Here is a 26,867-nt window from a genome sequence, read left to right on the forward strand (position 1 = left end):
TGTTTGCGAAACACTGGAAAGTTGTTTTTTTTTTAATGTTTTGTACAACCCCTTGGGTGATGGCACCCTGGAAACAGAGCCACAAAGGTCTTGTCAAAAATTTAATACAGTCAGGTGACTTTTTTCATATTGTGATTTTTAAAACTGGATTTGAGAAAACCCACTTTCATTCTTAGCACGTGTGGAAAGGCCTGTAAAGGGGCTTTGCAACTCTGAACATCTGAAATGCGAACGTCACATTTGGATAAGACTTTAACACAGAAGAGCGGTAAAAACAAACCTGATGCTTAAGAATAAAACTGAACACAAACGATTAATCAAAAAAAAAAACCAGCCAGCATCCCTGGCGGTGTGAATGTGTGAAACATGTCAGTTGTCTTTGTTCGTCACCTCATTTGCCTCTATGAAGGTTTATTCTGTCGGGCTCACTATGTACTGCTTAATGTGTAAATTACGTAATCTGAACCGGCGCCTTGTTCCTCCAGGAGTGGGGGGAGAGGAAAAAAAAAAGAAACTTGGTACAAACGCCGTAAATATGACGAGCGGCGCTGCAGCGAAGCAACGATTTTGTGTGGCAAACAATCAGCGTTTGTTTCTCCTTCCAGCAAAGCTTGGCAACAAATCCCTTACAACTGTGACCCAGCAACCATGCCAAGCAGTGAGTCACATCTAACCATGAGCACCAGACAGAGCAGTGAGGTCTGGGCCAATAAACAGGAACCAGAGGGATTAGAGGGCTTAAAGTGAAATCATAGAGGCAAAGAAAACAACAGAATAATCTGACTAGGGCTTTGTGCTGTTTGTTTGTTTGTTTTTTAATGCATACACTGAATTTAAATGTGTAGGCTTTGCAGTAACAAAGGAGCCAATTATGTGAAATGTTCTTGTGAAACACGTTTACGAGGTTATGGACGGCTGCCTGACCTTTGTTTAGATGAGCCCTCCATAATGGTGTTAATGTGCCGAACGGAGCAGAAACTAAATTGACTAAAACTAATAACTCTATAGATGCTACAACCTCGAGAGAACATTTTGAAACGTTCCTATTTTCTTGTAGCAATCGGAAACGTTCATTTTAATGGGATTTCGTGTGACACAGAGTAACATAGATGTGCATTGGAGGTGGAAGGAGTGTGATGCGCCACAGGATTGGGTTGTTTTGTATGCATCCCTTTTATTTTAGAACCTTTAGGAGAAATCAAGTGCGCAGCCTCGCACCATAAAGTCTGAGAAACAACACCAGACAGGTCAGGGATCACCTGAACGGTGCAACTGCTCGTCGTTGTGCAGGTCGTATGATAAAGTTACCACTCCAACTTCACAAGCAGTTCTTATAACTGTAACAGAAAACGAAGTACAGTTTCTGAAGGATTTTGTCATTTTTGTTCCAGTAAAAACAACAACAACAAAAAAAACGGAAACAGAATAGCGGGTATTTATCTTATTTCTCCTCCCAACTTCTCCCACGTTTTCTCTGTGTCACTGGACAAGACAAGAAGCTCGCTCTGTTCGACAGTAACTACGAAGACATTTCTCCTGGGATTTGGTGCTTCCTTTTGGGCTGCAAGGGAAGATTTCAACTTTTTGCGCTCGGTTTGTAGCGCGTCTCTTTTTCTTCTAGGCTAACAGCAGGGTAAGTGTGGTGTAGTCTCAGTTTTCAGTGCTCGCTCGTAAATCCTCGGTCAGACTTAATAAGCTAGACAGCAACTGCTGTAAACCAGAGACAACCAGAGATACCAGAAGAAAAAAAAACAAAAAAGCTACTGTTTTGACCTTTGAAAGCAGTGTCCAGTTCCAGTCAGTCCTTGCGTCAGTGTCCTGCCTGTTTGAGGACAAAGAGCAACCATTTGTGTCTAAGCGCTTGCAGTTGCTCCTTGGTTTAGCAGTCTCCAAACAGAGCTTCCTCCTCAAGAAACCCCCCTCCCCCCACTCCCTCATTGAGCTCCTTCAAACTAGTGGCAGCAGCAAATAGCAGACACCTGGTGGAACTGAGCATCTGCTGAGATCATCAAGGAATTACTTCTTCCTAGAGACAGATTTGTCTTTGATTTTACAGTTTCAGCCTAATTAATGAAATGGTTTTTAACAATTTAAGACCTGATACATTTTCAAATAATTTGTGAGTGTGTCGTGTGATTTTCTTTTTAAAAACTACATTTTGTGATGTTAAATTTCTTTTTTTTAATCCACTATGTTTTCAGCAGGTGTTTCACATTATCTATAGATATATCAATCATGATAAACTCAGAATAAGGAAAATGTTATTGGATGAAAACGGATTCTCACCAACAACAACAACAACTTGATCCTCTTTTCATGTCTGTTTGTTCCTCCTGACTCTTTTAACAACAGCTGTCCTGTTCTCCTTTTTAACAAAACACAACCATCATTGGAAGTCGAGAGTCCCGTCTCTGCAGCTTGGCCTCACCGATCCCAACCAGCGCCGCCGCTTGCCAGCCCAGTAACGACGCTCCACAAACTGATTCTGCACATCCGTGGCGACGGTGATGAGGGCCACCACTGCTCTGCTGGTTGTCTGTTTTTGGATGAACGCCGGCGTCCGTGCTGCTCAGAAAGGCGAGTTTTACAACTCGGTCCAAACGGAGCGATGCAAATGAAGAACTGCATGTCTCCTTTTTCTCTCTGTAGATGAAAAATGTGGCTCTACTCCAGCGGTGAACCCAAGGCGTCGGTTCCTGAGGGTGGTCGGAGGAACCCAAGCTACATATGGATCCCACCCATGGCTGGTCAGTTGTTTTAACTGTAGGATTTCTTTTTCTAAAGGCGTTTACAGTTAAATATGCTCCTCAGAGATGTGTCTTAGTCATTCTTTGATAAGTGACTAAATGTTTTTGTCTTCAAAATCTCTCAAATGTAATCAAATAATCTAATTAGTGTCATATTTTTGAAAAATGTAACACTGCAAAATAAGGAAAACAGAACCAAATCTCCGCATGGCTACTGTTTCTGCACCAGTTAGAGTTGGCCTCGTAGCACAACTCGCTGTACTAGGAAGTGAGAAAAGCATTGGTTTGTAACTTTATTAACAAGTTCCTTAAGTTGTTGTGGGATTGTTTATGGTGTCTTCATTAATTTAATCCATTTAGGAACCAATTGGGTGAAGAAGAATTGCAGTGAATCCATTCAGTAGGAGGACATTTTTTTATGCCGTCCCTCGTTGGTTTAGCAGTCTCCAAACTGACCCCTCCTCTACCGCTGACTCACTGAGCTCCTCCAAACTAGTGGCAGCACTGATTAGCTGCTGTGATGATTATTACTAATAGTCAACATGATAAAGTGGTTGTTTACCAACGCCAGAAACAATTTCATACGTCTGTGATTTGTGCTTGCCTTAAAAATACACCCAGATGATCCCAGTTTTAACCGGCTTATTTCAAGTCATTTTAATTTGTGTTCACAGCAGCATCTTTTGTTGGACTAAAATGTTGTAGCAAATGTTTTAATCTATCACGTTTGCGCACGTGTGTGTGTGTGTGTTTTGTATTAAGGTATCAATCCAGAATAAAGGCTCTCATTTCTGTGGAGGGGCCATTCTGACTGACAGCTGGATACTGACTGCGGCACACTGCTTCCCATCCTCATCAAAGTACCGAGACCCAGTGGTACCCGTGATCAGTCCCCTATGACATGACGCACGCTGAGCGTTGTGGTTGTTCTTTCTTCTGTCTAGTGTCTTTCTGAGCGGTGTGACCATTCTGGTGGGGGAGTTTGACCTACGAGTGGAAGATAAAGACGAGCAAGTCTTCACAGTCAAATCTCTGTTGATCCATGAGAACTACAACCAGGCATGTCCAATGAATTACGACATAGCGCTGGTGGAGCTACATCGTCGCATCGCAATGGGCAGGTTTCCATCCTTTACACACGTTAAATCACATCATCAGTGAACTCTGTGTTTGTTGCTGACATGCGACTGTGTTTAACAGGAGCTCGTGTCAGGCCCATATGTCTGCCTCTCCCCGATTTTAAAATCCCGCCATCGACTAAATGTGTTGTTGCCGGTTGGGGGAAAACATGGGAAAGTTTGTGTTTTTATTCTCTCACAGTGCTTTGAAAACATATCGGAATCCCCGAACATTTCATTTCATTGTGGTTGTAGAAGGGATTTTATAAAATAGACAAATATTTGTGAAGTGGAATGAAAATTATACGACTACTAAATTATAAAGACTTTCAGTGCATACATGCATTTAGCTCCTCTGGGCCATTGCTTTACTCAAACACAGGTCTGCAGGTGTTTTGGCATGTCGTCTTGATCTGCTTTGCAAATCTATAATTAGAATTAAGAAATTTTGAGATTGAGTTGGATTGGATTGAGAGCGTCGGTGAAAAGCAGATTGCCAGTTGGACTAATTTGATTGCCCACGCTTTTATTTCGGTTTGTCAAAGAAAAGGAGGCTTATTAGATATAGACTTCCCACTTTTTATATTTTATTTTCTTACTCATATTGGAAGTTGCGTATCATATTCATTCCACTTTACAATTAAACGCTACATCGCATTGAAATATGTGGCTGCTATGCGACGAGGTGTGAAAAAGTTCAAGGAGTTTGAATGCTTCAGCACAAGATAATGTATAACAAATGCTTTACAAGCCATTTGCGGCGTATTTTTTCCTGCTAAAAACCTTCTTTTGTTTTGAAGGAGGACACATTCCTGCAGTCCTGAGAGAAGTCCACCTGGGTTTGGTGGATCAAGCCAAGTGTCAATACGTCCAACTGATGATCAAAAGCTCATTTCCAAAACAGAAACAAAAGTTCCTCGATCCACCCATGACGATTCTGTGTGCGGGAGCCGAGCGAGGAGGCAGGGACGCCTGTCAGGTGGAAGCGATTCGTTCTCCATCATAGGCCTCGTTACCCTGGAGCGGTTTGAATCGGTTGCCTCATTCTGAATATCTTCTCTCCTCTTCCTTGATGTTTCCCCAAGGGAGACTCTGGCGGTCCTCTGGTATGTCAGGCAGGGGCCGGAAGCGACCACTGGATGGTGCTGGGGATAACTTCCTGGGGTCAAGGATGTGGCCGGAGCTGGGGAATGAAAGGCAACCGGCATCCGTCAAAGAAAGGATCTCCGGGAATTTTCACTGACGTCAAGCTGCTACTGCCCTGGATCAAGCAGAAGATGAGGGAGGGTAGGCCAAGATGGCAGTGAGATGATGGAATATAGTAGAGATATAACAGCACATTAGTTCATATAGAACATTTTTGCCCTGTTGATGGAAATATGTTTGTTTTGATGATCTGACTTGATACACCTCCAGGACAGCAGCCATTAAAAATGCTTAAGATAAATGAGAACACGTGAGAATCAATTGTCTTTTTTATTTTTATTTTTTCTCAATAGAAAAACAATTGCATAAAGTATTATATAGTTGCCAAATAAAATCTTCTCTTGTCATACCATTTTCGTCTTTGCGTTTTGCTTCAGCTGAGCAGCAACGACAATCAACTTCAGGTGAGTTTTCCCCTCATCACTCCAACTTTTATTCTTGCTGATTTTCACAACGTGTACTAATCCAATCGATGTGTGTATCAGGACTGTGCAGTGTGACAGACGGCCCAGTAGCGGACAGTGAAGGGTGGATCAGGAACCCCGCTTTCCCTGACGCCTACTATGACAATAACCAGTGAGTGAAACATTTCAGAAGAAGCTCTAACGTTTGTCACACCGAAGCCACAACTGTAAGCTGACGACGGGCTGGTGTCGTCAGAAACTGATATCCGTGAATGGGAACGATAAATGAATCGGTCAACGCCAAAATGAAATATCTTGTGTTTCCTTCCGCAGGTTGTGTTTGTGGAGCATCAAGGCTCATCCGGGTCACAGCATTCTGCTGGAGTTTGATCATTTCGATGTGGAAAATGGCTCGAATTGTCGGTTCGACCGGCTCACGGTTTCAGGATCAAGGAACAAGTCTGTGGGTGAGTGCTGTTACTTTATTGAAGACTGAATGAAAAAACGACAATGACCGTTTACGTTTTGCTCAATATGTCAAACACTTCAAAGCATTGCATAGCAAGGAACAAATATTAAAATGCTGCAGCAAGCAAAAATGTTCTCAGTCCGAAAGGAAGCAACAGTTTCTGCACAGCTCAGGTTCTCGGAACTGCATCTAGGACAAGATCATTCAGTGTTTTCAAAATCTATTCTTGTCCTGTTCTTTTGACCAAATGAAAGCACAGGTTTATGTGTGCTCAATGAGATATGAGCCAGTTTAGCACAGAAGTAGAGTCCCAATCAACTGTGTCATTTAATTTAAAATGTTTGCCATCTGTAGCTGTGAGGTGACCTTAAGTCTGGCTGGAAAACACTGAAGAACTAAACATTGAAACATTGAATTATTTCTAGTCCTAGTCCCTAGACTTACTTCTCTGCTTTTATTAAAAATTAAAAATAAAAAAAATTCAAAAATAAAAAATAATAAAAACCAGGTGAAACAATTTCAACATAGAATGAAACTCCATTTAATTTTGCTTCATGCGTTTCTGTTTACAGCAATATTCTGCGGCAAATTACTCCCAGCTCGAGTGCTTCTCCACAATTCCCAGAATGCAATGCTGCTCTTCTCCTCTGACATTAGTAGAGCAGCGCATGGATTTGCAGTCAGGTACCGTGGCATCAGGGGAACCTTTCCTCCAGGTGAGAAACATGCTGCAAACTCTTGGACACATCAGAGCAGTGTTATTGTACAACTCTATGAAAATGAGGCTGAAGTTGAAATGAAAAGATAAGAAAACCTGTTTACTGCACCCCTGTTTACTTGTGGCATTACTCAATTTGTTGCTTTTTGATGCGCTTGTGCAAAATTCTTGATGTGAACGAAAATGCACAATGAACCAGCGTGGTCCGTGCGTGTTGACCTTGAGAATTCAAGCGCCTAAATGTCAGGCCATTTGCCTGACAGCTGATTTTTGGCCCAAAATAGATAATCAATAGTACACTCACCGCAAACATGGCTGCAAATCTTCAACAAAGTGAGTGGAAAAAAGACCGTAGTTCAAACTTCCCAGTTAAATGAAATGGGACCCTGAGAAGGCTGTTCAGAAACCACAATCTGCAAACTTTTATTGAACTGAAACAATATTGGAAATATGATGGGGGGGCAAATTTCACTCACAGTGACTGGAGACTGAGAAAGTCAGAAGGAAAACAACTTCAAAGTTATTGTTATTAAAGATTAGATTACAAAAAGAAGTAACAATTTAAGCAAACTCCAAAGACGCCTTTGGAAATCGTAGATATTTACCATTGGAGACTATTTTTTAAAAATTACAAGAAGCAAACTATAATGAATCGACGGATGAGAAGTGTTTGCACAATCTTGCGCAAGTTGAATACAGTTTTACCTTCTCGTATTATGTAAGCAGACTTCCCATGACGTGAAAAAAAAAGCAAAAACACAACCATCTACCACTTTATTTGAGGCAGTGAAGATGATGAATCCAGTTATGAAACTTTTTTTCTTGTAAATATGTTTAATTTCATTGTCGTCCTTGATGTTAATAACACAAGTTAACCTCTGTTGTGTTTTTTTTTTTTTCCCCCCACCATATTTGCCCGATAAGCATGCGGGACTATTGTTCTGGTGGAGGATCAGATTTCACTCCACACCCCAAATTACCCACAGTCCTACAGTAATGACTGTGTACTCCGCTGGGTCATCTACGCTCCTCCGGGACGTCTAGTTAAGGTAATAATAACCTCAATAAACACACCTTTAAAACTAAAGGTCCTCGCGTGTAGATTTTCTTTTAATTTAAAGTTTGACCACAGCTGACGTTTGCTGATTTTGACCTGGAAGAGTCGGAGAGATGTTTGCATGATTCCCTGACAGTTCTGGGAGACGTTGAAGGAAACAAAGAGATTGGTAAGATTAAAGATTTGTATTCAAATAAATCTGATTACAATATTTGAAAAAACTGGAGTACAGTAGGATCTCTTTCAAATGTTTATGTTCACCGTATGTTTGTTTTGTTGGCATAAAGCTAATAAAACCCAAAGATTCAGTTTTTCTGAAACGTAGAATATTGCACAAGAGCAATGAAAAACGTATTTTTTTCCTGATACAGAAATGCTACGGCCTTGTTTCAATAGTTCTCCAGCAGACGGTTATTGACACCCAAAGTACAAACATTCAATTTTGTGCACAAAGTCACCCTTTATTTCCTTCTAGTTTCTAGTTTGCGTCCATTGACTTTGATCAATGGTTCTTCAGGTCTTTTCAAAATATTTCACAAGTTTTTCATGAGTTCTCGAAGGAGCATTTTTTTTAAGAGCTCACGTCTTGCTCCTTTTGTTTTGGAACAAAAGGTTTTCTAATAATGCCAAATTAAAAAGAGCAGCGATCATTAGTTTACGCGCTTCGTTTTCATTTTGTTTTGTTTTTTCATAGCTGTGTTGTGTGGCGGCGGTGTTCCCCCGCCGGTCCTCTCCTTCAGCAGCATCATGGTGCTTTGCTTCGCCTCAGACAGCCAGATCACTCACCGGGGCTTCAGCGCAGGACTGACCTTCATCAGGAAGGAAGGTGTGGCTACATCCATGAAACAACTCCCCTCACAAGTGTACATAACACCAACATGAATGCATTATGTGGTTTGATCCGTCTTTGCTCTTTACCTGCGTGTGAGAAAACACATGCATGTTTAACGGAGTGTTTCTCTGGTCAGCTGTATTTCTGCAGAGGCGATGTTGGTTAAACAAGGCTGAAGTCGTGGCATTTAGAGTGGCTGTTGGGCATTTAACACTGAGGTGACCAATGGGAAGTGGGTGTCCCTTTAAAAAAATAAAGGAAGCAACAAAGTTTGCAATCAAAATATAAGAAAAAGTCAGTTGTCTGTTTCCATAACATAGAAGATGGAGAGACGTTTCAGGCAAAATAAGATTGAGAAAAAAAAAATCTAAAATACCCTGAAAGGAAAATGAAAATCATGACGCTTTTACTGCATTATTCAAAATGTCTGTAAAAAGATCAGAACCCTGCTAAAATGTTGTTAAAATGAGAGTAATAATGAAATGTATTCTTATCACTTTTCTCTCATTTAATAGTGTATTTAAGAGATTGCTGCTTCGGCTCCTGTTTCAGATCAAAACAAGAATAAAATCATGGATCCATCAGTTGTTTTTTTTCTTCTCCTTGCTTCTGGTTTCCTTTATTTTTGAAAAGGACGCTGTGTGCAAGTTAAAGCACAGGCATATAGGAAGACCTTGAACTGTTTTAACAGTATAGTAACATTTTCAATGATTTAGTACAGCCTCACTTTCAAAGAAGCTGTATAACATAAAATATAAAATGTACATTAAAAACAGAGTTCAAGATTGACAAATTTCATAAGCCCACATTTTTCTCAAAACAAAAAGTAGTTGACATTTCCAGAGAAACTCCCCAGCACTGTATAAATTACAGACTACTTATTCTTATTAAACACGGGAAACCAATATGTAGTTTTATACTGTTTTAATTTTTGCTCTTTCCTTTGGTTAATTTTTTTGTTTGTATTTCTTTCTAATTCACGTAAAGCACATTCATCTGCCTTGTTGCAGGAAATGTGCCACATAAATACAATTTATACCATATCAATTGTTTAGGCTAAGAAGTCAAAATGTAAATGTGTTCATTTGGACATCATTAAACGACATGAAAGCAAGTTAAAGTAGGGGCAATAACAGACGTTAAAAGAACAGCATCAAAAAAAAAAAAAAATTTCGATGCAGCATCAAATTTTTAAATATGATTTTCCAGAAAATCTGTCTTACAAAAGTGGAGCAATTTTAGAATAGAGATTGTTAATAAAAAATAAATAAATTGGAAAGGTTTTGAACGATTTATAATCTACAGTTTGTAATTTAATAAAAGATGGCACCTGACTAGTGCAGCAGCACCTCATGTGGAGGCCTCCGTTTCTTGATACAGCAATCAGGGGTCTGACTCCTGACCTCTGGACCTTTGTTTTGAGAAACTGTACATTTAAAAAACATGCAATATTTCTTCTAATTCCTGTCGATTAAATGTCCGTGGCAGTGTTTATATCACCCTTACACGTTTTGATGGACACAAATGACTTTTCTTGTGTGATAAATCTTCTTTTTACCAAAACAATCATTCCTCTTTTTGTTTTTTCGTTTTTCTTGACGTGTGTTTCCTTTGTCTCTCGGCTCTCCTTTCTGAATGTCTCCAGTGTAAACTCTCACCACACCCAGAAGCTTGGAGACCTTGGTCATACTTTTCCCCAGGCTGTCTCTCTTTCTTCTCCCAGCTTGTGAAAGTGGAACTCCACCCACTGAGATTTGCAGTGACTCATACACGGTGTGGGGAGCAGGTGTGGACATGTGGTCCCTTAAAGAAGCAGTGAAAATGAGAAATATTGAGATTTCCTAGATTATGGACATTGTTTTTAACACAGATATTCTGACAAAAACCAGCTAAGATGTTTATAATGTGTGTTTTAGTAACAGTAAAGCTGGTGGTATTAGAATGTGTGTTAGCTACTAGTATTCATAATGCACAAGCAGCTGGAGGTACTTTCTAAATGCTTTCTCACTTTTTTTTTTTTTTGTTGCTTTCATGTGATTTTGGTTTGTCTGCCCACTACAGTGCTGTTTGTCAGCCAAATGATATTCTGTTTTGCTAGCTTCTCTGGAAACCAGTGAGCGCAGGGCTTGCTGAGGATAACTTGGCAGAAATAGTGACCACTTCAGGCAACAGCACATCAGTGTTGCAGCTACAAAGTCTGTGTTTCCAAACATTTTTCTGTCTGGCATTTCAGAATATTTGATTACATTTCCTACGTTTCTGTGGATGCAAGGTGCCTAAAAATGTTATAAATGGGTATTTGCAGCTTGTTTGTAGTAAAGAAAGAGACAAGCTTAGATTTTTCCAGCAATCTGTATCAGGAAATAATTATATTTTGGCAAAGCAATGGCTCAAGACTTACACTTAAAGCTTTAACATCTGACCTCAAGTTTTGATGCTGAGGTAAGAGGAAAACTTTGTTTTATGGCTCCCTCTACTGGCGCATCTGAGAAACTACAGCATTAGTTTTGAAGAACTTCCCTAAACAAATGCATTCTATTTTTTCAAAAATATTTCTGAACAAAAATAGGCTTTTATTCATTTTGAGCTGAGGTCACAGTAAAATTTATTTCCTCTCTGCCTCAATGATGGATATCAGATTTTCTAGGTCCAGATCAGGACAAACAGAACAGCATCATCTTCCGCCCGGCTCATTTTACCACCTAAAACTGTTTGTGTGGATATAGGCAGTCTCACCATGTGCCTGAATGCCTTGCTCAACAGACCTGGTGCCATTTCTTCACAAATTAACTAAGAGTTGTGCATAAGTTGTTTTAGACTTATTTATATATCTGTGTCATTGTTTTTTCTTGAGGTAAATATGTGTTGAAGTGTCATGTTCTTTAGGGAATAGTAACTTAATTTTAAAAAAATTAAACAAAAATCTTAATCTCTTTGTTTAAAGGAACTTTTTTCTTGCAGATTCATTCAAGCAGCAGAAGTCCAGAAGCAAAGGTCTCATCCATTAGGAGAGTCCTCGACCGATCAACGATTTCATGCTGGAAGGAAATCAGATCACGAAGAGCACAGCGGTGAATCCTCAGGAAATCGACACGTATTGACTTCATTTAGAAAGAGAGAAACTGGAATTGATCAACCACTCTCTGTTCAATCTCTGAAGCATAAAAAACATTGTTTACATGTTGATTTACCTGTGTAAAAAATAATCTGGTGTCAAGACTTATTAAAAACAAAATGCAACTTTTGTTGAAATAGAATTTTCACGATGTTTATGGAGTCATTTCTATTAATTGCAATAAAAGATATTAGTTGATTCCACCACTATAGCAGAATGCAAACTCATTTCTTTCCATCTCACTTTTAAGGAGTACTTTTTTTAATCCATTTGAAAGAGCAATGTTGAACAGTTTTTCAGTATTTAAAAGTTTGACTTCTGGCTTTAATTTTCTGTATGATAACGGACCTTTTGTAAAAGAACTTTTTAGCGTACCCCAATCTGAACTCTCTTGACTGACACAAATAAATTAGGTATTAGAAAGGAATTAAACAGTGTTGTGTCAATGACAGACAACTTGGAAACCAACAATTTAAGTGGATCTTTTAATGTGTTTCTTTGAAAAATGCCAACAAAGATAGTTTAATATTTGAAAACGAAGGAGGTGAGGCCCAAAGAGCAAAGTTGGAAAGAAGTGAATGATGTCTGGTCTTTCTTGAATATCATTGCTGTTTCTGAAAGACATCACTTTCAGATCCCGTAAATCTGCAAAAGAGCCTGGAAACTGTTTTAAACTGAAACTTCTCAAAATATGAAGAAATAAGAGGTAGTGTACAAGTTTTGTTGTTGCAATCAAAAAACATGTTTGATGTTCAACTTTCTTGCTCAACCACTGAGCAGATCCCCTCCTGCAGAGCTATTGGTCACCTGGCTGTTGCACGGCAGCAGGTTTGTTAACGTTTAGACTTAAAAAAAAGAAGAAATGCACCATCTTTCTCTCTGTGGATCAGTGTTGATACTGAGTTTCTCTCCTCCCCCTCAGTCAGTGGTGTGATTTCAAGGGTCTTCTCGCTGTCAAAGCACCACCTCTGCACCATGTGACATGATCAGATCTGTGTTTCCATTGGTGCTCTGGATCTGTCACCTTTCTCCCCAGACAGGAAGCCATGCCCCATTGTAGAGACTGTGTGTGTGCTGCTGTGGTAGGTTAACAAGGATGAGTGTGTGGGAGGGGAGAGGAAGCCATCATTGGCTGAACTGTGTGTGGACTCTGGTCTCAGACTTGGAAGACGAGAGCAGTCTGGTTCATTTTAGTACGCATAAAGCCATGGACTCAACCTGGGTGAGAATAAAGCTTTTTTTTTTAAATAAAACAAATTCTTTGTGCATTAAATGTTATATTAACTCACATTACAGCGTGCATTTTATGTTGCATATAACCCACTTAAATACAGGTTGATATGGCAAAAACCCAGTGAGTGAAGTGGAAAGCTGCAAGTTTTCTTTCTTTTGGTTGACTGTGGTCACATTAAACGTATTATCTTGCAGACGATCCCGGTGGTGTTGGCTGTGTCTGTAGTGGTCATAACAATGCTGTACTTCCTTCTTGGAAGCTCTGCAGAAGGACAAGGGAAGGGCCCTGTGACCCTAAAGGAGCCTACGATCAAATACTCACTACCACTCATTAGCAAACAGGTGGGATGAGCAAATTAACTTTAAATGTTCCCAACTCACACTGGGATAAAATAACTAAATCAGTTTAATTCATTCCAATACAGTGTATAAAACAAGACTGTTTGTAGCAGCAGTTATTGGCTTTTTCTTGGATAAATTACTAATTTTAGAGCTTTGTTCACCTCAAGTGTTTAAATGTAATTCTGACTTTTTCCAGTCAGCAATGCTGGAAAAACGTAATTTAAGATCCGTCCAGTTATCTTCCGTTTAATAATACATGTGGAATAATATGTAAATATTAAAATACGTTTCGTAAACGTAAGGAACTCTAAAGTGAGCTGCATGCCTTGTTTAAGGTTGGCTTTGCGTTGATGTCGAGCAAATGGTTTCTATAAAGACTAAAAAATATGCATACGTCACTAGGATTCTTTGATTCTGTTCAAAAATAGTTTTGTTTAAATCAGACTGTGAACAAAGATACACTTAAGTGTATAAGTGTGTTATGTGAACACAAGGAAAAATCTCTATTACACCAGTATTGCTCTTACAGGATAAACGTTAAAGGTGATCAGTCTTAAACTGAAGGGTTTATTTTGTTTTTTTTAATTAGTCTAGTTAAGGTCGTATCGTTTGGCTGTTTCACACTCTTTCTTGTCTGTGTCCTTGTGCAGGAAATCAGTCATGACACAAAGAAATTCCGCTTTGGCCTTCCATCTGAGTCTCATATCCTTGGACTGCCAGTAGGTAATGAAATATCTCTGATAAATCTGTCCCAAAGTGTCTTGTTAAGAGCCAGTTTCACATCATTATTTTCAACCACTGAGCAGCAATGCTTTGATTTTAAAAACATTCAAATACTTGTAACTGTAAAGAAACAAACACCTGATTAACATCAGATGAGTGGCATGGAAAAAAACAAAGCCTAATCTCCCATTTTTGCTGAACATTTATCTTTCTTTTGGTCACATTTAGTCATCTGTCTTATGCTCCAGGTCAGCATGTTTACCTGTCGGCCAAGGTAAAAGGCAACCTCGTTGTCAGGCCTTACACTCCCGTGTCCAGCGATGAAGACCAGGGATTTGTTGACCTTGTGGTTAAGGTGGGTATCCTTGAACCAACACAGCTGGTGTATTTTATGTGACTGGAAATGTCTCAGTGTCCAACAGTAGTATTGAAATCAAACAAACATCTTATATTATGCTGCATTTAAATACCACCGGCGTGTCTAAAGCTGACTTACATGTAAATAATCTCTAACCCACTTGTAAATTCCTAAATTTACAAGACATTTAGGAATTGCGTTGTACATTTAAAATGCTCTCATTTGCCAACAAATTTTCATTTATGCATATAAATTTTTTCTTAAGTTTTCTAAAAGTTAACGAATCCCAGGGAAGTCCTTAAATATCAAGTCATTTTACGTAAGCACGGCTGTTCCCAAGATCTCCAGTGCTCCAGAGCAACAAGGTTAATCAGAGGTCCTAACACTTCCTGATAAGCAGTACATCAAGTGCATTTGATAAGCAATACATTTATGGTACTCTGTCTTTGCTTCAGATATACTACAAGGGGACCCACCCAAACTACCCAGACGGGGGGCAGATGTCTCAGTACCTGGACAACATGGCCATTGGAGACTCTATTGACTTCAGGGGCCCCAACGGACTTCTCATCTACAAAGGCAAAAGTATGGAGTCTGTTGCATCTCAAAGTAGAAGTAAAAGACACTGCTGCGTATTGACTGCTATTACCAGCAGATGGCACTGCTGGTAAAAACGCCATAGGAGGATGAAACTCTGATTTCCACTCTCCAAGCTTGTTTTCTGTTTCCTCTTATTAGGTATGTTTTCTATCCAAGCCAACAAGAAGACGGAGCCAGTTGTTCAGAAGTTTAAACATGTTGGAATGATCGCTGGTGGAACAGGTACGTTCATTACAAACTATTTCAGTTTCATCCTCTTCAAACAAGTGGCTGAAATTATTGTAACCCGTCACACTTAAATGACTCTAAAGTAGGTAAAATAATTTTTAGCTGTACATCAGCTGATATTTTTATGAAACAAGTTTTATTTTAGCCTTTGTTTCTCAGCAGAATATCTGGTAATAACTTTCTGGCTCTGATTGCCTCAGGCATCACCCCAATGCTGCAGTTGATCCGACGGATCACATCAGATCCTTCCGACAACACCAAGTGCTCTCTCATATTTGCCAACCAGGTCAGTTGCTTGGGGTTTTTATTGTTTTTGCAAACATTGAGAGTGCGGCTGCATGTTGAACATTACTGTTTTTATCACTGCCTATCTCAGACTGAGAAAGATATTTTACTGTGGGATGAGCTGAAGGACGTGCAGAGGAATCACCCTGAGAAGGTTAAAGTTTGGTACACGTTGGACAAGCCTTCAAAAGGTGAGACTGCAGGAAACAAAATGTTGCTTAGAGTTTTGCTGTAAAATCCTTTTGGATTTTCAACAGAACTAGGAACCCAGTAAGTCTTTTCCCCAAAGCACTAGCAGAGAAGATGTCTACTAAGGTTTTATTGTTTTTTTTCTTTTTTTCTATAGTTCTATGTTGTCTTTAAAAGGCTTTGGATCACAAAAAAAATGTAATAATTATCTTATCCCTTTACTAAATTTTGCTTCAAATATATCATATTTGTGAGTTTTGCTTCCAAGTGAATAAATAAAATGAACAAATACATTTACCCAATTATAATTTCCAAAATTAAACACATCTTTCAGTGACACGCAGAGAGAGAGTGTCTCCAGGATTTATTACGCAATATTTCCAGGAGGCACAATCTGGGCTGACATGAGGGTCTTATTGTGCAACTACCCTTGATATTGACCGTACACTATATTGCCACAAGCATTAGCCTGTTTGTGTTCTCTACTGTGTTTACGGGAATTTCTAAACATCCTTTTTTGAAGTTGGACACTATTGTCAGAAAAGGCTGGGTTAACGTTGTTTGCTCTAATTCTTCCGTACCAAACTCACGTACCCATGTCTTTGCCTTGGTTTGTCGACTCGTGGGCAGTCATGTTGGAACAAAAAAATGGCAAACTGCCATCATTGTGTGGTTAAACAATTCAAATTTTTTTCGTTTTTGTCAGACCCCATGTCCAAATATCAGAAGTCATCTGCATCCCGGGGATCCACCAGTACCCAATAAACGTAAACACTTTTGGATGTGATACTGTAGGCCTTTTTTGAGTTATGAGCCACTACAATGCTCAGCACCAGGTCATCACAAAGTAGTTTTGTTTTAGCCATGATTTATCACAATCCAACTGCAGAAAGATGCTGTTTTCCCGCCTACACAGTGAACAAAAACAGCTGGTTCCAATCATTCCCAAAGTAAAATCAGACTAATTGCTTTCAAACACATGATCTATTAGAACTGGGGCAGGAGCTTTAAAGTTCCCACAAACTATTACAATTTGCAAAAAAATAAGAACAACTTAAACCATATTTTTTTTTTTATATAAATTCTAAGTCAAACTCAGAATTTTCTCTTTTGCTTTTAGTATCTTATTTTTACTCATTTCAAGTTAAAATGAGATTTGTAATCTAAATTTGCCAGGGAAATAAATAATTTGTAAAAACAAAAAAATGAAAAAATAAGGTTTTATTATGAAAAACATATCAATTGTTCATCAATTGTTACCAGAACAGGTTACATATTGAGCTTTATCTTGAAAATACCCCCCCAAAATATTTGACATCTAGTGACACTAATATTTTGATAGCGACGCACTTACTGGTAATGGTTTTAGATTAAATATGTTCCCACACACACTGTCCATGCGTTGTGGAAATAGGAGGGTAAATGAAGCCGACTGAATCTTCAAACTCTACTGTACATTCAGAGACTAAAAACCAAAGGAAAGACATGTCGGTTAAAGGAAATAAGAGTAGCTAAACACTTCTATTTCCTCCTGCATAACCCCCCAAAAAGGATGTGAGATTAGTTGCTGCATAATCCTGCTTGTGTTTTGTCTGTATTAGTTCCTCACATAAGGTTTGGTCCGCTAGAGAGACACACTTGGTCTTCGGTGGGGGTTGTTGTTTGGATTTCTCAGAAGAGATGTGTGGTTGGAAGGAAAAAAAAGTCACTGGCCTCTCTCACTGCCAAACTCACAACAAAGAAACAACAAGATCTTGAAAGAGGAGAAGCTAGAGAAAACCAAAATTATCTTCTGGTTTACTTTTGCATGTTTAGTAGCATAATTTCAATGCTTAAGCTAAACATAAATAAGTACATTTCCTGTTTAGCCTGATCAAACAAGTTTCTCTAATTATTCTTTTCATCTGTGTTTGCAGACTGGACCTACAGTTCGGGGTATGTGACCCTTGAGATGATCAAGGATCACATCCCTGCTGCGTCCAGAGATGTACTGATTGTCCTCTGCGGACCCGCACCGATGATCCGTAACGCCTGTCTGCCGAATCTGGAAAAACTGGGACACGCAAAAGAAAATATCTTTGCATACTAGACATATTCAACAAATGGTTAGTTTGTTTTGTTTTTTTTAAAGGTAAAAAAAAAATAAAAATCTTAACAGCAGGTAATTTTAATAAATGCTTAATAACCATGTAATCCAGGAGAGATTTAGAACACTTCACTTGTCCATTTGTTATGCATCGCTAGTTTGTCCTAGTCCTGTTCTATAGTGTACTTTTATTATCACTGTGTTCTCCATAAAACTCACTCAGAGCCACTATGCTTATAAGTGAAACTGCATTTCATAAGAAATTAACTTTCTTTTATTTGTTTAATGTTATTTAATTCTGAAGTTACAATAAAAATGCATGAAGTGCAATAAAACAAACTTGAAGTCTGGCTTTTCATGTCATTCAGAACAGGAAAGTCTGGGATGGCGTGAGCTCAAGTATACCGTTTAACATGGGAGTCTTCATTTTGTGTTCCTTTACTTTGCTCTGACAGATTTGTCATAATTTGTCAGAAACACGTGCCATTTGTTCTCAATTGACTCAAAAATAGTATATATTTTTTAAAATAATATGACTTATTTTACTGTATTTCACCCCCTATTTTGAATGTGTCATAATTAATGTCAAAGTTTTCTTTTTTTTTTACACATCTAAAGGGGAAACTCTGATCGTTAGATTTTTTAATGTTGAGCCTGCTCTGGCTTTTATTACTGATGTGCCACGAATGTGCTGACAGACTAAAAATGGACAAGGCAAATCTCATCTGTGTGTGATGAGGGTTTGTGAAGCTTTCACAGATGTGAATTAGACGGTTTGATTTGGGCTTAATGTGTTTTTATCAATGAAGTTCTGATCTTAGTTCTTTTTGTTTAAATATCAAGATTTTTTTGTAGCGCTGCACGTTTTGCTATCCACTTGCTTCTAATGAATCCCCCACCAGGGGGAGTATTATTTCCAAAGCTGTAAAGCAAATGGACGCTTTTCATTTTAGTGGCGTAGCTGCTTTTCCCCAGATATTATATATCTTATGTTAGGGCAGCAAAAGTTATAATATATATCTAAAATGGTTTTGTTTAAGGCAGGGGTCTCAAATTCCAGTCCTCGAGGGTCACTGTCCTGCAGTTTTTAGATGTGCCACAGGTAGAAAACACTGGAATGAAAGGGCTCCTTACCTCCTTATGTAGATAAAATCCCCATATGGCCATCATTTTAGACTGTGAAAGGAAGCCGGAGCGCCCAGAGAGAAACCTGCAAACAGGAAACCTGTCTAATCTTTTTACCCATTTATCCCAGAAAATTTTTCAGTTACTAAATTAGACATTTCTAGCTCCTCTCAGCTTTATCGCTTTTAAGAGAAGGAACTGGAGAAACCGTTCATATCAGATCCTTCTTACCTGGTGATGTTTTTCTTTCTTTCCTTCTCGTATACGTAGAGAAAGCCCCTCCTATTCATGTCTTCACTGCAGACAGCCGCTGCAATGAAGACATGTTCATCAATGACCTTCACCGTCTGTGGTCCATGAGTAACGCAAGTGTAATTGTTACCCTGCAACCTTGGGTGGCAGAGTAATGCATTATAAAAGATCTTCCTCCAACATGTGGTGCTGTGACACAGCAAAGATGAGACACACACGTTGTGTTCTCGTCAACATCCAACGGAAGATTAATTCTTTTTTTGTGAGCTCGCTCTTTTCTATGCCACCAATGCAATGCGCCCCTAGTGGTCATGTGGAGAATTGCGTGGACAAACTGAAACAACGCTTAATAATTTGTTACAAGAAATTAAAAGATACAAAATAAAAAATTATGTTTCTATTTTCTCGTAACTTGTTTATCACCCCTCTACATAATACTGGGTTCGGTCTGAACCACAGCAGATGACTGAGGACAGGTTGTACGTTTCTGCTGCACATTCTCCAGGTACTACGATGGATGGGTTGGGAATGACTTTCTTTAAATGATTTGATCTGGCCGACTGTGGCAGGTAGAAGACCAATACATTATTGTTAGTGAGGTAGTGACTCTAAGTTAAGTTTGTTCCACAGCCTGAACAAATTGATTTGAGCCCCAAGTTCACCCAGTGATTAAAAAGAGCTGCAATATCGTCTTCCGATTGTGGAGCTGGCAGTTCAATCACTGGGCTGTTACTTAATAACTCTGAACAATCTGTATGGCATGTTGAACAGCTGCCTTCACTAAACAATTCTGTCTGTACTTCCACCAAGTGAGCCAAACTAGACTAAAACAAATTCAACTAATGATGTAATTTCAAAATCACCTCCCTTGCCCAGTTTCCTCTCCCTCAGCTCCTTGAGTACCGGTGCGATCTCTTTTGGAGCAACGCGTTTACCCGGATTTCGTACAGCAGAAAGTATCAAAGCTGAACAGGAAGGAATGGGTGAAGCCTCAACAAACACCTTTTCCTGAGCGAGACATCTCCTTGTCACGCTCAGGCTTAGGATCGATTGAAATGCGGCATTCACCCAGCTGTTATCCAACTCATGGCAGAAGTTCTCCGTATTGTCCATGTCATCTTCTGTGTTTCCTTGTGGCGCTTCTGTCCTCGTCACATTGTGGTTTTCCCACCGAACCCTCTGCTCCAAAAGGTCAACGTTCCCGTCCGGGTCGGTAAATCCTTTCGGAGCATTACTAACACTGTCCCCAATGACTTTGTTATTTGAGGATGAGATGTTTCTTCTGATCGCTGCTGGAAACGATCTGGATCTGATGGAAACGATCAGATCAGTTCTGCATGACTCCAATTATAGATGAAGTAGTGACTAAATATTGAATTATTAACAAAAATGCATTTAGCATGAAGAGATTAACAATAGATTTATATTTGACTGAATTGTTGCATTCGATTTGTATTTATATTTATATTTTGTAAGCAATATTTCTACCCTTGAATTACTCGTCTGCTCTTTAATTTGACTGACACAGTGTAGTGTGAAAGTAAACAGCTGAAAATGTAATAAATGTTGCAATTTTGATCCCAAATGAACCGAGCTATAACACTCAGGCTAGCTAGTTTTACCGCTATATGCTATGTAAAATGGCTGCCGGAAAAGTTGTTGTTGACTTACAATTCAGAAGCCACCAGCTGTGTTCTTGTTAGCTGCGCAGGAGGCTCCACTTCTTCTGCTTTTGGGTCGGATTCAGGGTCAAGGATGTAGGTTGTCTGGGGCGTGCTAACCCCACGTTTGGAGGCCTAAGTCCTAGACACTGACGTCGCGCGTTTGACTCCCGGTCCCGGCGACCTTTGCCGCATGTCTTCTCCCCTCTCCTTGCCCCCTTTCCTATCTGCTTACTGTCAAAAGTACCAGCCACTAGCGCCGCAAAAACTCTTCGGAGAAAAAAAAAATCATAAAATAAAAAATGTACGTTGTCTTAACTGCGCACCTGGTGGTAGCCATTTTGGCGTAAGTGTTAACGTTGATTTGGGGGCGTGGCCAGCAGCAGCTTATTCGGATTTAAAGTGACAGAGTCTCTAAAACGGCTCAAGGCCCATTTTATGCATAAAATGTGATGAAAATATTTTGCATGATTATATTATGATTTAACAAGAATTTATTCAGATTAATTTTTAAATTAGAGTAAAAAATCTTTTTTTTTTAAGAACATCCGCTTTTTCTTTCCCACAGATAGAAAAAACACTTCGTTTTTCACGAACGAGTTAATGACTACATATCCGACGACCCTGAACGCATCACGAGTAATGCTTGCGCTTCTCTGCGAACATGTCGCCGTAGAACTTTGCATCCAAACTTTAGCGTTTGTTTTGCAACTTGCGGCACGTTCGCTGATGGCATTGGGGTAGTTATGCCGTGGAAGGGAAGCGCAGACTTACTCGCAGCTATGCAGAGGGTTTTAATTAGCAGCTGTGTTGTTTTAGTTGTGTTATTCGGCCCAAACTTACCGGTCTCTGAGAGCGAAGGAATCAGTCCGGAGAGATGCATCGTCTGGGGTGCGGGGCTGGAACCCGACGCTGTTCTACCAGTCCGATACTTCTTCATTCAGGCGGTGAGCCCTGAAGGAAAGAACCTGACTTTATCACCAGGTAAACATCCCGAATACCTTCCTCTTTGCTCACTGTGCGTGTGTTAAACTATGCTAGCCCACCGAACTGAAGTTATGGGTCACCCACTCTGAAGTTGGCGTCTGATTCGCAGTGTCCAGGTCAATTTCCTAAAATCCGGACCCATAAAATAAATGATTTAAAATGTTCAGCTTCACCAGGTAAAATCTCTTCCTTTGACTAAATATTTCCACCAGGTTATCTGATTTTATCAATGCACCAGTTGAATGTTAAACTCTGCAAACCACTGTGGTATTTAGCATGGCTCTTTTTTTGTTCTTTTTTTTTTAATTTAATGTAATTTAAACATTTTTAGTGTCAATACTGCCTCATTTCGAAATGTCTCACTAACAACCTTTGGTTTCATTAATTTACATCTTATTCAGGCTATTTGATCCTCAATCAAAATCCCAGTCAGTTCTTTGCAGCCGCTCTAAGGTTCTGAAATAACACAAAGAATTTTTATTAATAAAACACCTTTGTATTGTGCTGAAATAAGAATTTTTAAAAAATCTAAGTAGATCGGATCATATAAAATTTGCTGAACTCTAACTTTACCACCCGATAGTGGGATTTTGGTTCAACTTTACATCCTTGCTTTAATTCAGAAACCAGATAATTAACATCAGGATTGAGTTGTCTAACTGAGCCAGGTTAAATAACATGAAATCTGTTTGTGTTCTTTAGGCAAAGGGACATTTAAAGTGAAGATAAGTCCTCTCAACAAGGAGGAGTACATCCGCATCCACGTTCCTCCGCCTCTGGACAGAGGAGACGGGTCGTTTCTGATGAGGTACCGCCTTTATGGGTCTGCAGTCAAAGGTCTGAAGGTTGAGATCCTCCACGGAGACGTTGCCGTGGCCAAGTCGCCGTACATTATCAAGGGTGCGTTTCATCAGGTTTTTATCTTCTTTTTTTTTTCTATCTTAATTAGTCAGGTTCTATTTAGTTAAAAATAAACCAGAAGTTATATTTTAAAGTGTTTTTTTGTTTGTTGAAGGGATTTTTCTGTTTGCATTTTTTTTTTCCAACAATGAAAAAAAATCAAACAAGATAACAAAATGCACAGGATACAGTGGCAAAGAATAGAGAAAAAAAAGTCAAATAAATAAAGTAAATTTAAATATAGAGTGTATAACCAAATCACTACACCATGTTACAAATCTAACAATGGAGGGACAGGGATATTATCTGGAATTTGTTTGACTTTAAGTCTGGCAAAAAAAAAAAAAAAAAAAAAAGCTAAAACAGAATAATTTGACACCTTATAGTCAAAGTGTTTTCGCAGACATCAGACACTCCCTCAGATAAACACCATCAGAGGCGATAACTTTGACACCTTTTACTAAGAACATCTGCTTTTGCATCTATGCAAATGTCAATATCTAAACTTGGCTAAACAAAGAACGTGTCATGCAGAAATTTTAAGCTCTCACAACAAATTTTACAGTTTCCTAAAATCCATGCGTCAATGTTCATGAGGTTTCTGCGTAGCACCTTAGAGAATCTTGTAAAGTTGAAGAACTTTCCAGTGATGCCTTTTGGCACTGAGATATTGACTTTTATGCTTGAATTTTCTCCTAATTTTGATTCTGAAAATTTTGCTGAAGAGAACGCTGTCTTTGCTGACACTCTGGCTCGTCAGTGAAGTCAAACCTCGATAGAAATATATGCAGGAAATGAATCGTCAACTAAAAACGTACTGGAGTCCCGCTTATACGTGTGTTAAGAAAAGTTAGCATTTTAGCATGATCTGAATAGAATTTCTGTCCACATGTAGCTGATATTGAATTTTTCTTTTCACTTCAACGTAACTTTTGTCTCATTTCTTGTTGACCCGCAGGCCCAGTCTACCATGAGTACTGTGTCTGCCCTGAATCTGACGCCTCTGTCTGGCAGAGCGTCCTGCAGTGTCCCGCCAATGAGCCCCAGATTCTGGCCGACTTCAAGTCCTTTCCTACCATCGACTTGCAGCATGTTAGACAGGAAGTGCCACTCAGATTTTCTAACAGAGGAGGGCTCGTTCACTACGCCGTCATCGACAACAAGGTGTACCGGCGCACGCTGGGAAAATACACAGACTTCAAGATGTTCTCTGACGAAATGTTGCTGTCACTGACAAGAAAGGTATAAATGTGCTGCTTGATTGGATTTTACGGCCTAATTGTGAGAATATTGAGTTGCCATCTAATATATTTTGCCACTTAAGGTGAGATTGCCCGATGTGGAGTTTTTCATCAATGTGGGCGACTGGCCTTTGGAGACGAGGACGGAGGGAGGTCTTCCGATCCTCTCCTGGTGTGGCTCTACGAATACGCGCGATATCGTGCTTCCCACCTACGAGGTGACGCACTCCACCCTGGAGACAATGAGAGGAGTCACTAATGACCTCCTGTCTGTCCAAGGCAACACAGGTAGCTGGACCACCGCGTGGCAACGCTCGAAATTTAGAGAAAGCACTCATTTCACTTTGTGGTAACTCTGGAGGACATTACCGCTCTGGTACACTTTGCTAGTGGGACAGATAAAAATGTAGCAAGAAAGCCAGTGTTGGACTTCATAGTCTTAGGAAAAGGCAACGCATTTTGGTGTGAGTCGTTACTTTCGCTCATTCACATTGTGCCTCAATGGATCTGTAACATATCATTGAAATATTTCAATTAAGCTCTTTCAGTTGTGTGAAGTTGCTGCACGATGTTTCTAAATCACTTGCCAATATGTAAAATTCAGAATTAAGCTGATGTCATTGATGACCACCAGAGGGCATCAACATGCAAGCAACAATGTCGACTAACATCTAGTAGACATTTCCAGAAGCGGGAACTTCAACTTGTAAAAATACTTTTTTGGGGAGGAAACGGGCAGCAGGCATAAGAACTTGTCAAATAGTTGGAAATGCAAAAAAGAACTGAAAACTGTGTGCTTCCTTTGGTGTGGAACACAGGATCTTTCACAAAATAAAAATGTCATCCTCCCACTTAGCTTTAAAAAGGTATATTTTAAAAATGATTCACTGTGAGTCTTCTACCAACCCTATTTAAATTGATCTAAGTTAAATAGGGTTTAACTTAGAATCTGATTTTGAACTTCAGAAATTCACACTTTATGAGCACAATTTTCTTTATCGTCTTTGTCTTATTTTCTTCTCCATAACTTAAATGTTTCTTCTTTTACTAATTACAGCATTAAGAAAAGCCCCTGTCAGAACTTTAAAATCGACCCAAATTACAGGAGAAGAGTGTTTTGCTCAATTTCTCCAAGAAATTAGGAAAGTGTGGTAATGGAAAGAGGGTGGGAGTTTTTCTCATTTCCTTGTGAAAGTTTATGCAAAGATGACAACAATGGGGTACATCTTGTGTACCTGTCTTTTGTGGATTTTGTTTCGTTTTTGTAACAATGCCCGGTTTTTCTGCCAGGTCCCCCGTGGGTTAATAAAACTGCGCAGGGTTTTTTTCGTGGGCGAGACAGTCGGGAAGAACGTCTCCAGCTCGTGTCTCTGTCCAAGAAATCCCCGGAGCTGCTGGACGCCGGCATCACGGGGTGGTTCTTCTTTAGAGACAGGGAAAAACAGGTGGGCAAAGCACCACTTGTGGGATTCTTCGACTTCTTCAAGGTGAGAAAAAGTAGAAGTACATTTTAGTTAGTCCAACTTTTAGTTAATAGATAAAAATCTAAGTTGGTTTTCCTTCTTCAAATGTACATTTTTGGATTTGGGACTATGTTGCATGTAATGAAACGTTGTACCTCCTCTTTCAGTACAAATACCAGGTAAATGTGGACGGAACAGTGGCAGCGTATCGGTTTCCTTACCTGATGCTGGGAAACAGCTTGGTTCTGAAACAGGACTCGCAGTACTACGAACACTTCTACGGACATCTAAAGGCGGGTGCTCACTACGTTTCTGTGCAAAGAAACCTGTTGGACCTTTTAGAGAAAATCAGGTGGGCCAAAGAGAACGATGCCGAGGCGGCGGCGATCGCCCGAGCGGGACAGGCGGCGGCCAGAGATTTGCTGCAGCCCAGCCGGCTGTACTGCTACTACCACAGAGTGCTGCTGACGTACGCCGAGCGCCAGGCAGGCCGGCCGACGCAACAAGACGACATGGAGCTGGTGCCTCAGCCGGACGATCACACAGCCGCGTGTACATGCAGGCGGGAAGGTAACAAAACAGGATCCAGTAGGAATGAACTATGATTGCCCAACCGTAGTTAGTTACAGCTCTGTTAAATGGACTTTTTTTTTTGTGGAAAAATCCTTGCTGACACAAAGAGGGAAGCTAATGAGAGTTACTGTTGTTTATAGGAAACTTTTCATATTTTTATAAAAAAAAAAAAAAACTTTTTTTTATCTTTGCATCTACTGTGCCTTTAAGTTAAAGTATATAACTTTTTTTAAGTTTACTTGAAATACAACTGAGTACATTTTTTGTATGCCTGTGGAAGAATTGTGTGTGAGATAATCTTTTTATTTTACCATATTTCTGACTAAAAGTTGCATTCATGGTTCAAGAGTGACCCAGCCAGAGTCCTGACTGAAATCTGGGACGGGGGCTAAAAATTAGGGTGATGGAAACGAGGCCCTCCATCTTCACAGACACAAAGAGAGAGATGTAATCAAAATATCAGTGGAAACACGGAAGGAGATGCTCAGCTAATAATAATGTTTTGATGGCAGCAATGTAAAAAAGATTTTTCTGATCATTGAGGATAGAATTTTTTTTTCCAGTGACATTTTTAAAAAATAAAATCCAAATGAAAACTTTTTTTGCCTCTCAAATTTTTAAGAAATGCCTGTCTCAGGCCCGCTATGAAACGTGTATTGTATAGTAGATAAAGTACAATTAAATACAAGTTGTTTTTATTACTTTCAAACTATGCACAGAATTTCAACAATGGGTCCAATTTAATGCTTGATATTCAATAAATATACACCATTACATCCCAGCTGAAGGACACCTAAACAGTGTGCTATGCTTTTGGAAACATAAAGTTTAATTGAAAAACAAAATCAAAGTTTGAAAAATGTAAAATGTCATTTTTAGTTCCATCTGTGCAGACCCCTTTGTGCTACTTAAGTGATGTCGGATGGCAACTTTGTCACAAAGTGCCAACTTTATT

At 39.4% G+C, this 26,867-nt stretch overlaps 3 protein-coding genes across 5 annotated transcripts; all 3 read left to right on the forward strand.

Moving 5' to 3' along the window:
* The first annotated feature begins 1,485 nt into the window (after positions 1-1,485).
* On the forward strand, positions 1,486-11,849 carry LOC129361696 (ovochymase-2). 3 transcript variants are annotated; one of them, XM_055032730.1, is made up of 16 exons: positions 1,486-1,633; positions 2,353-2,577; positions 2,650-2,747; positions 3,510-3,607; positions 3,692-3,864; positions 3,948-4,043; positions 4,666-4,844; positions 4,951-5,152; positions 5,449-5,475; positions 5,557-5,647; positions 5,809-5,942; positions 6,517-6,660; positions 7,587-7,711; positions 7,795-7,888; positions 8,414-8,545; positions 11,513-11,849. In XM_055032730.1, the coding sequence occupies exons 2-16, from the start codon at positions 2,508-2,510 to the stop codon at positions 11,557-11,559; spliced, it is 1,710 nt and encodes a 569-aa protein (XP_054888705.1). In that variant the 5' UTR covers positions 1,486-1,633; positions 2,353-2,507; the 3' UTR covers positions 11,560-11,849. The 3 variants fall into 3 exon arrangements, with proteins under 3 accessions (XP_054888705.1, XP_054888693.1, XP_054888700.1); XM_055032718.1 differs by lacking the exon at positions 11,513-11,849 and having other exon boundaries at positions 8,414-9,754; XM_055032725.1 differs by lacking the exon at positions 11,513-11,849 and having other exon boundaries at positions 2,397-2,577; positions 8,414-9,754.
* A 700-nt stretch (positions 11,850-12,549) lies between these two features.
* LOC129361716 (NADH-cytochrome b5 reductase 2) lies at positions 12,550-18,049 on the forward strand. The gene is made up of 9 exons (XM_055032743.1): positions 12,550-12,888; positions 13,095-13,241; positions 13,892-13,964; positions 14,213-14,319; positions 14,778-14,907; positions 15,061-15,144; positions 15,351-15,436; positions 15,527-15,626; positions 17,541-18,049. The coding sequence occupies exons 1-9, from the start codon at positions 12,763-12,765 to the stop codon at positions 17,711-17,713; spliced, it is 1,026 nt and encodes a 341-aa protein (XP_054888718.1). The 5' UTR covers positions 12,550-12,762; the 3' UTR covers positions 17,714-18,049.
* A 3,137-nt stretch (positions 18,050-21,186) lies between these two features.
* Positions 21,187-26,512, forward strand: poglut3 (protein O-glucosyltransferase 3). The gene is made up of 7 exons (XM_055037410.1): positions 21,187-21,197; positions 21,389-21,732; positions 22,438-22,635; positions 23,594-23,877; positions 23,960-24,164; positions 25,167-25,363; positions 25,507-26,512. Exons 1-7 carry the CDS (start codon positions 21,187-21,189, stop codon positions 25,942-25,944), a joined length of 1,677 nt encoding a protein of 558 aa, XP_054893385.1. The 3' UTR covers positions 25,945-26,512.
* The last annotated feature ends 355 nt before the right edge of the window (positions 26,513-26,867 follow it).

The sequence above is a fragment of the Poeciliopsis prolifica genome, unplaced genomic scaffold (assembly GCF_027474105.1).
Source record: "Poeciliopsis prolifica strain line A6 unplaced genomic scaffold, Auburn_PproV2 SCAFFOLD001, whole genome shotgun sequence".
NCBI lineage: Eukaryota > Metazoa > Chordata > Actinopteri > Cyprinodontiformes > Poeciliidae > Poeciliopsis > Poeciliopsis prolifica.

What these genes read in the sequence shown, in the direction of transcription:
- LOC129361696 (XM_055032718.1), top strand. Translation starts at nt 2,508, where the DNA reads ATGAGGGCCACCACTGCTCTGCTGGTTGTCTGTTTTTGGATGAACGCC. An exon ending in GAGGCAGGGACGCCTGTCAG is followed by an intron (nt 4,845 to 4,950) that starts GTGGAAGCGATT and finishes TGTTTCCCCAAG; the next exon opens with GGAGACTCTGGCGGTCCTCT. An exon ending in CAAGCAGAAGATGAGGGAGG is followed by an intron (nt 5,153 to 5,448) that starts GTAGGCCAAGAT and finishes GTTTTGCTTCAG; the next exon opens with CTGAGCAGCAACGACAATCA.
- LOC129361716 (XM_055032743.1), top strand. Translation starts at nt 12,763, where the DNA reads ATGAGTGTGTGGGAGGGGAGAGGAAGCCATCATTGGCTGAACTGTGTG. An exon ending in AAGCCATGGACTCAACCTGG is followed by an intron (nt 12,889 to 13,094) that starts GTGAGAATAAAG and finishes ATTATCTTGCAG; the next exon opens with ACGATCCCGGTGGTGTTGGC. An exon ending in CTCTCATATTTGCCAACCAG is followed by an intron (nt 15,437 to 15,526) that starts GTCAGTTGCTTG and finishes TGCCTATCTCAG; the next exon opens with ACTGAGAAAGATATTTTACT.
- poglut3 (XM_055037410.1), top strand. An exon ending in GTCTGTCCAAGGCAACACAG is followed by an intron (nt 24,165 to 25,166) that starts GTAGCTGGACCA and finishes TTTTTCTGCCAG; the next exon opens with GTCCCCCGTGGGTTAATAAA. An exon ending in GATTCTTCGACTTCTTCAAG is followed by an intron (nt 25,364 to 25,506) that starts GTGAGAAAAAGT and finishes CTCCTCTTTCAG; the next exon opens with TACAAATACCAGGTAAATGT.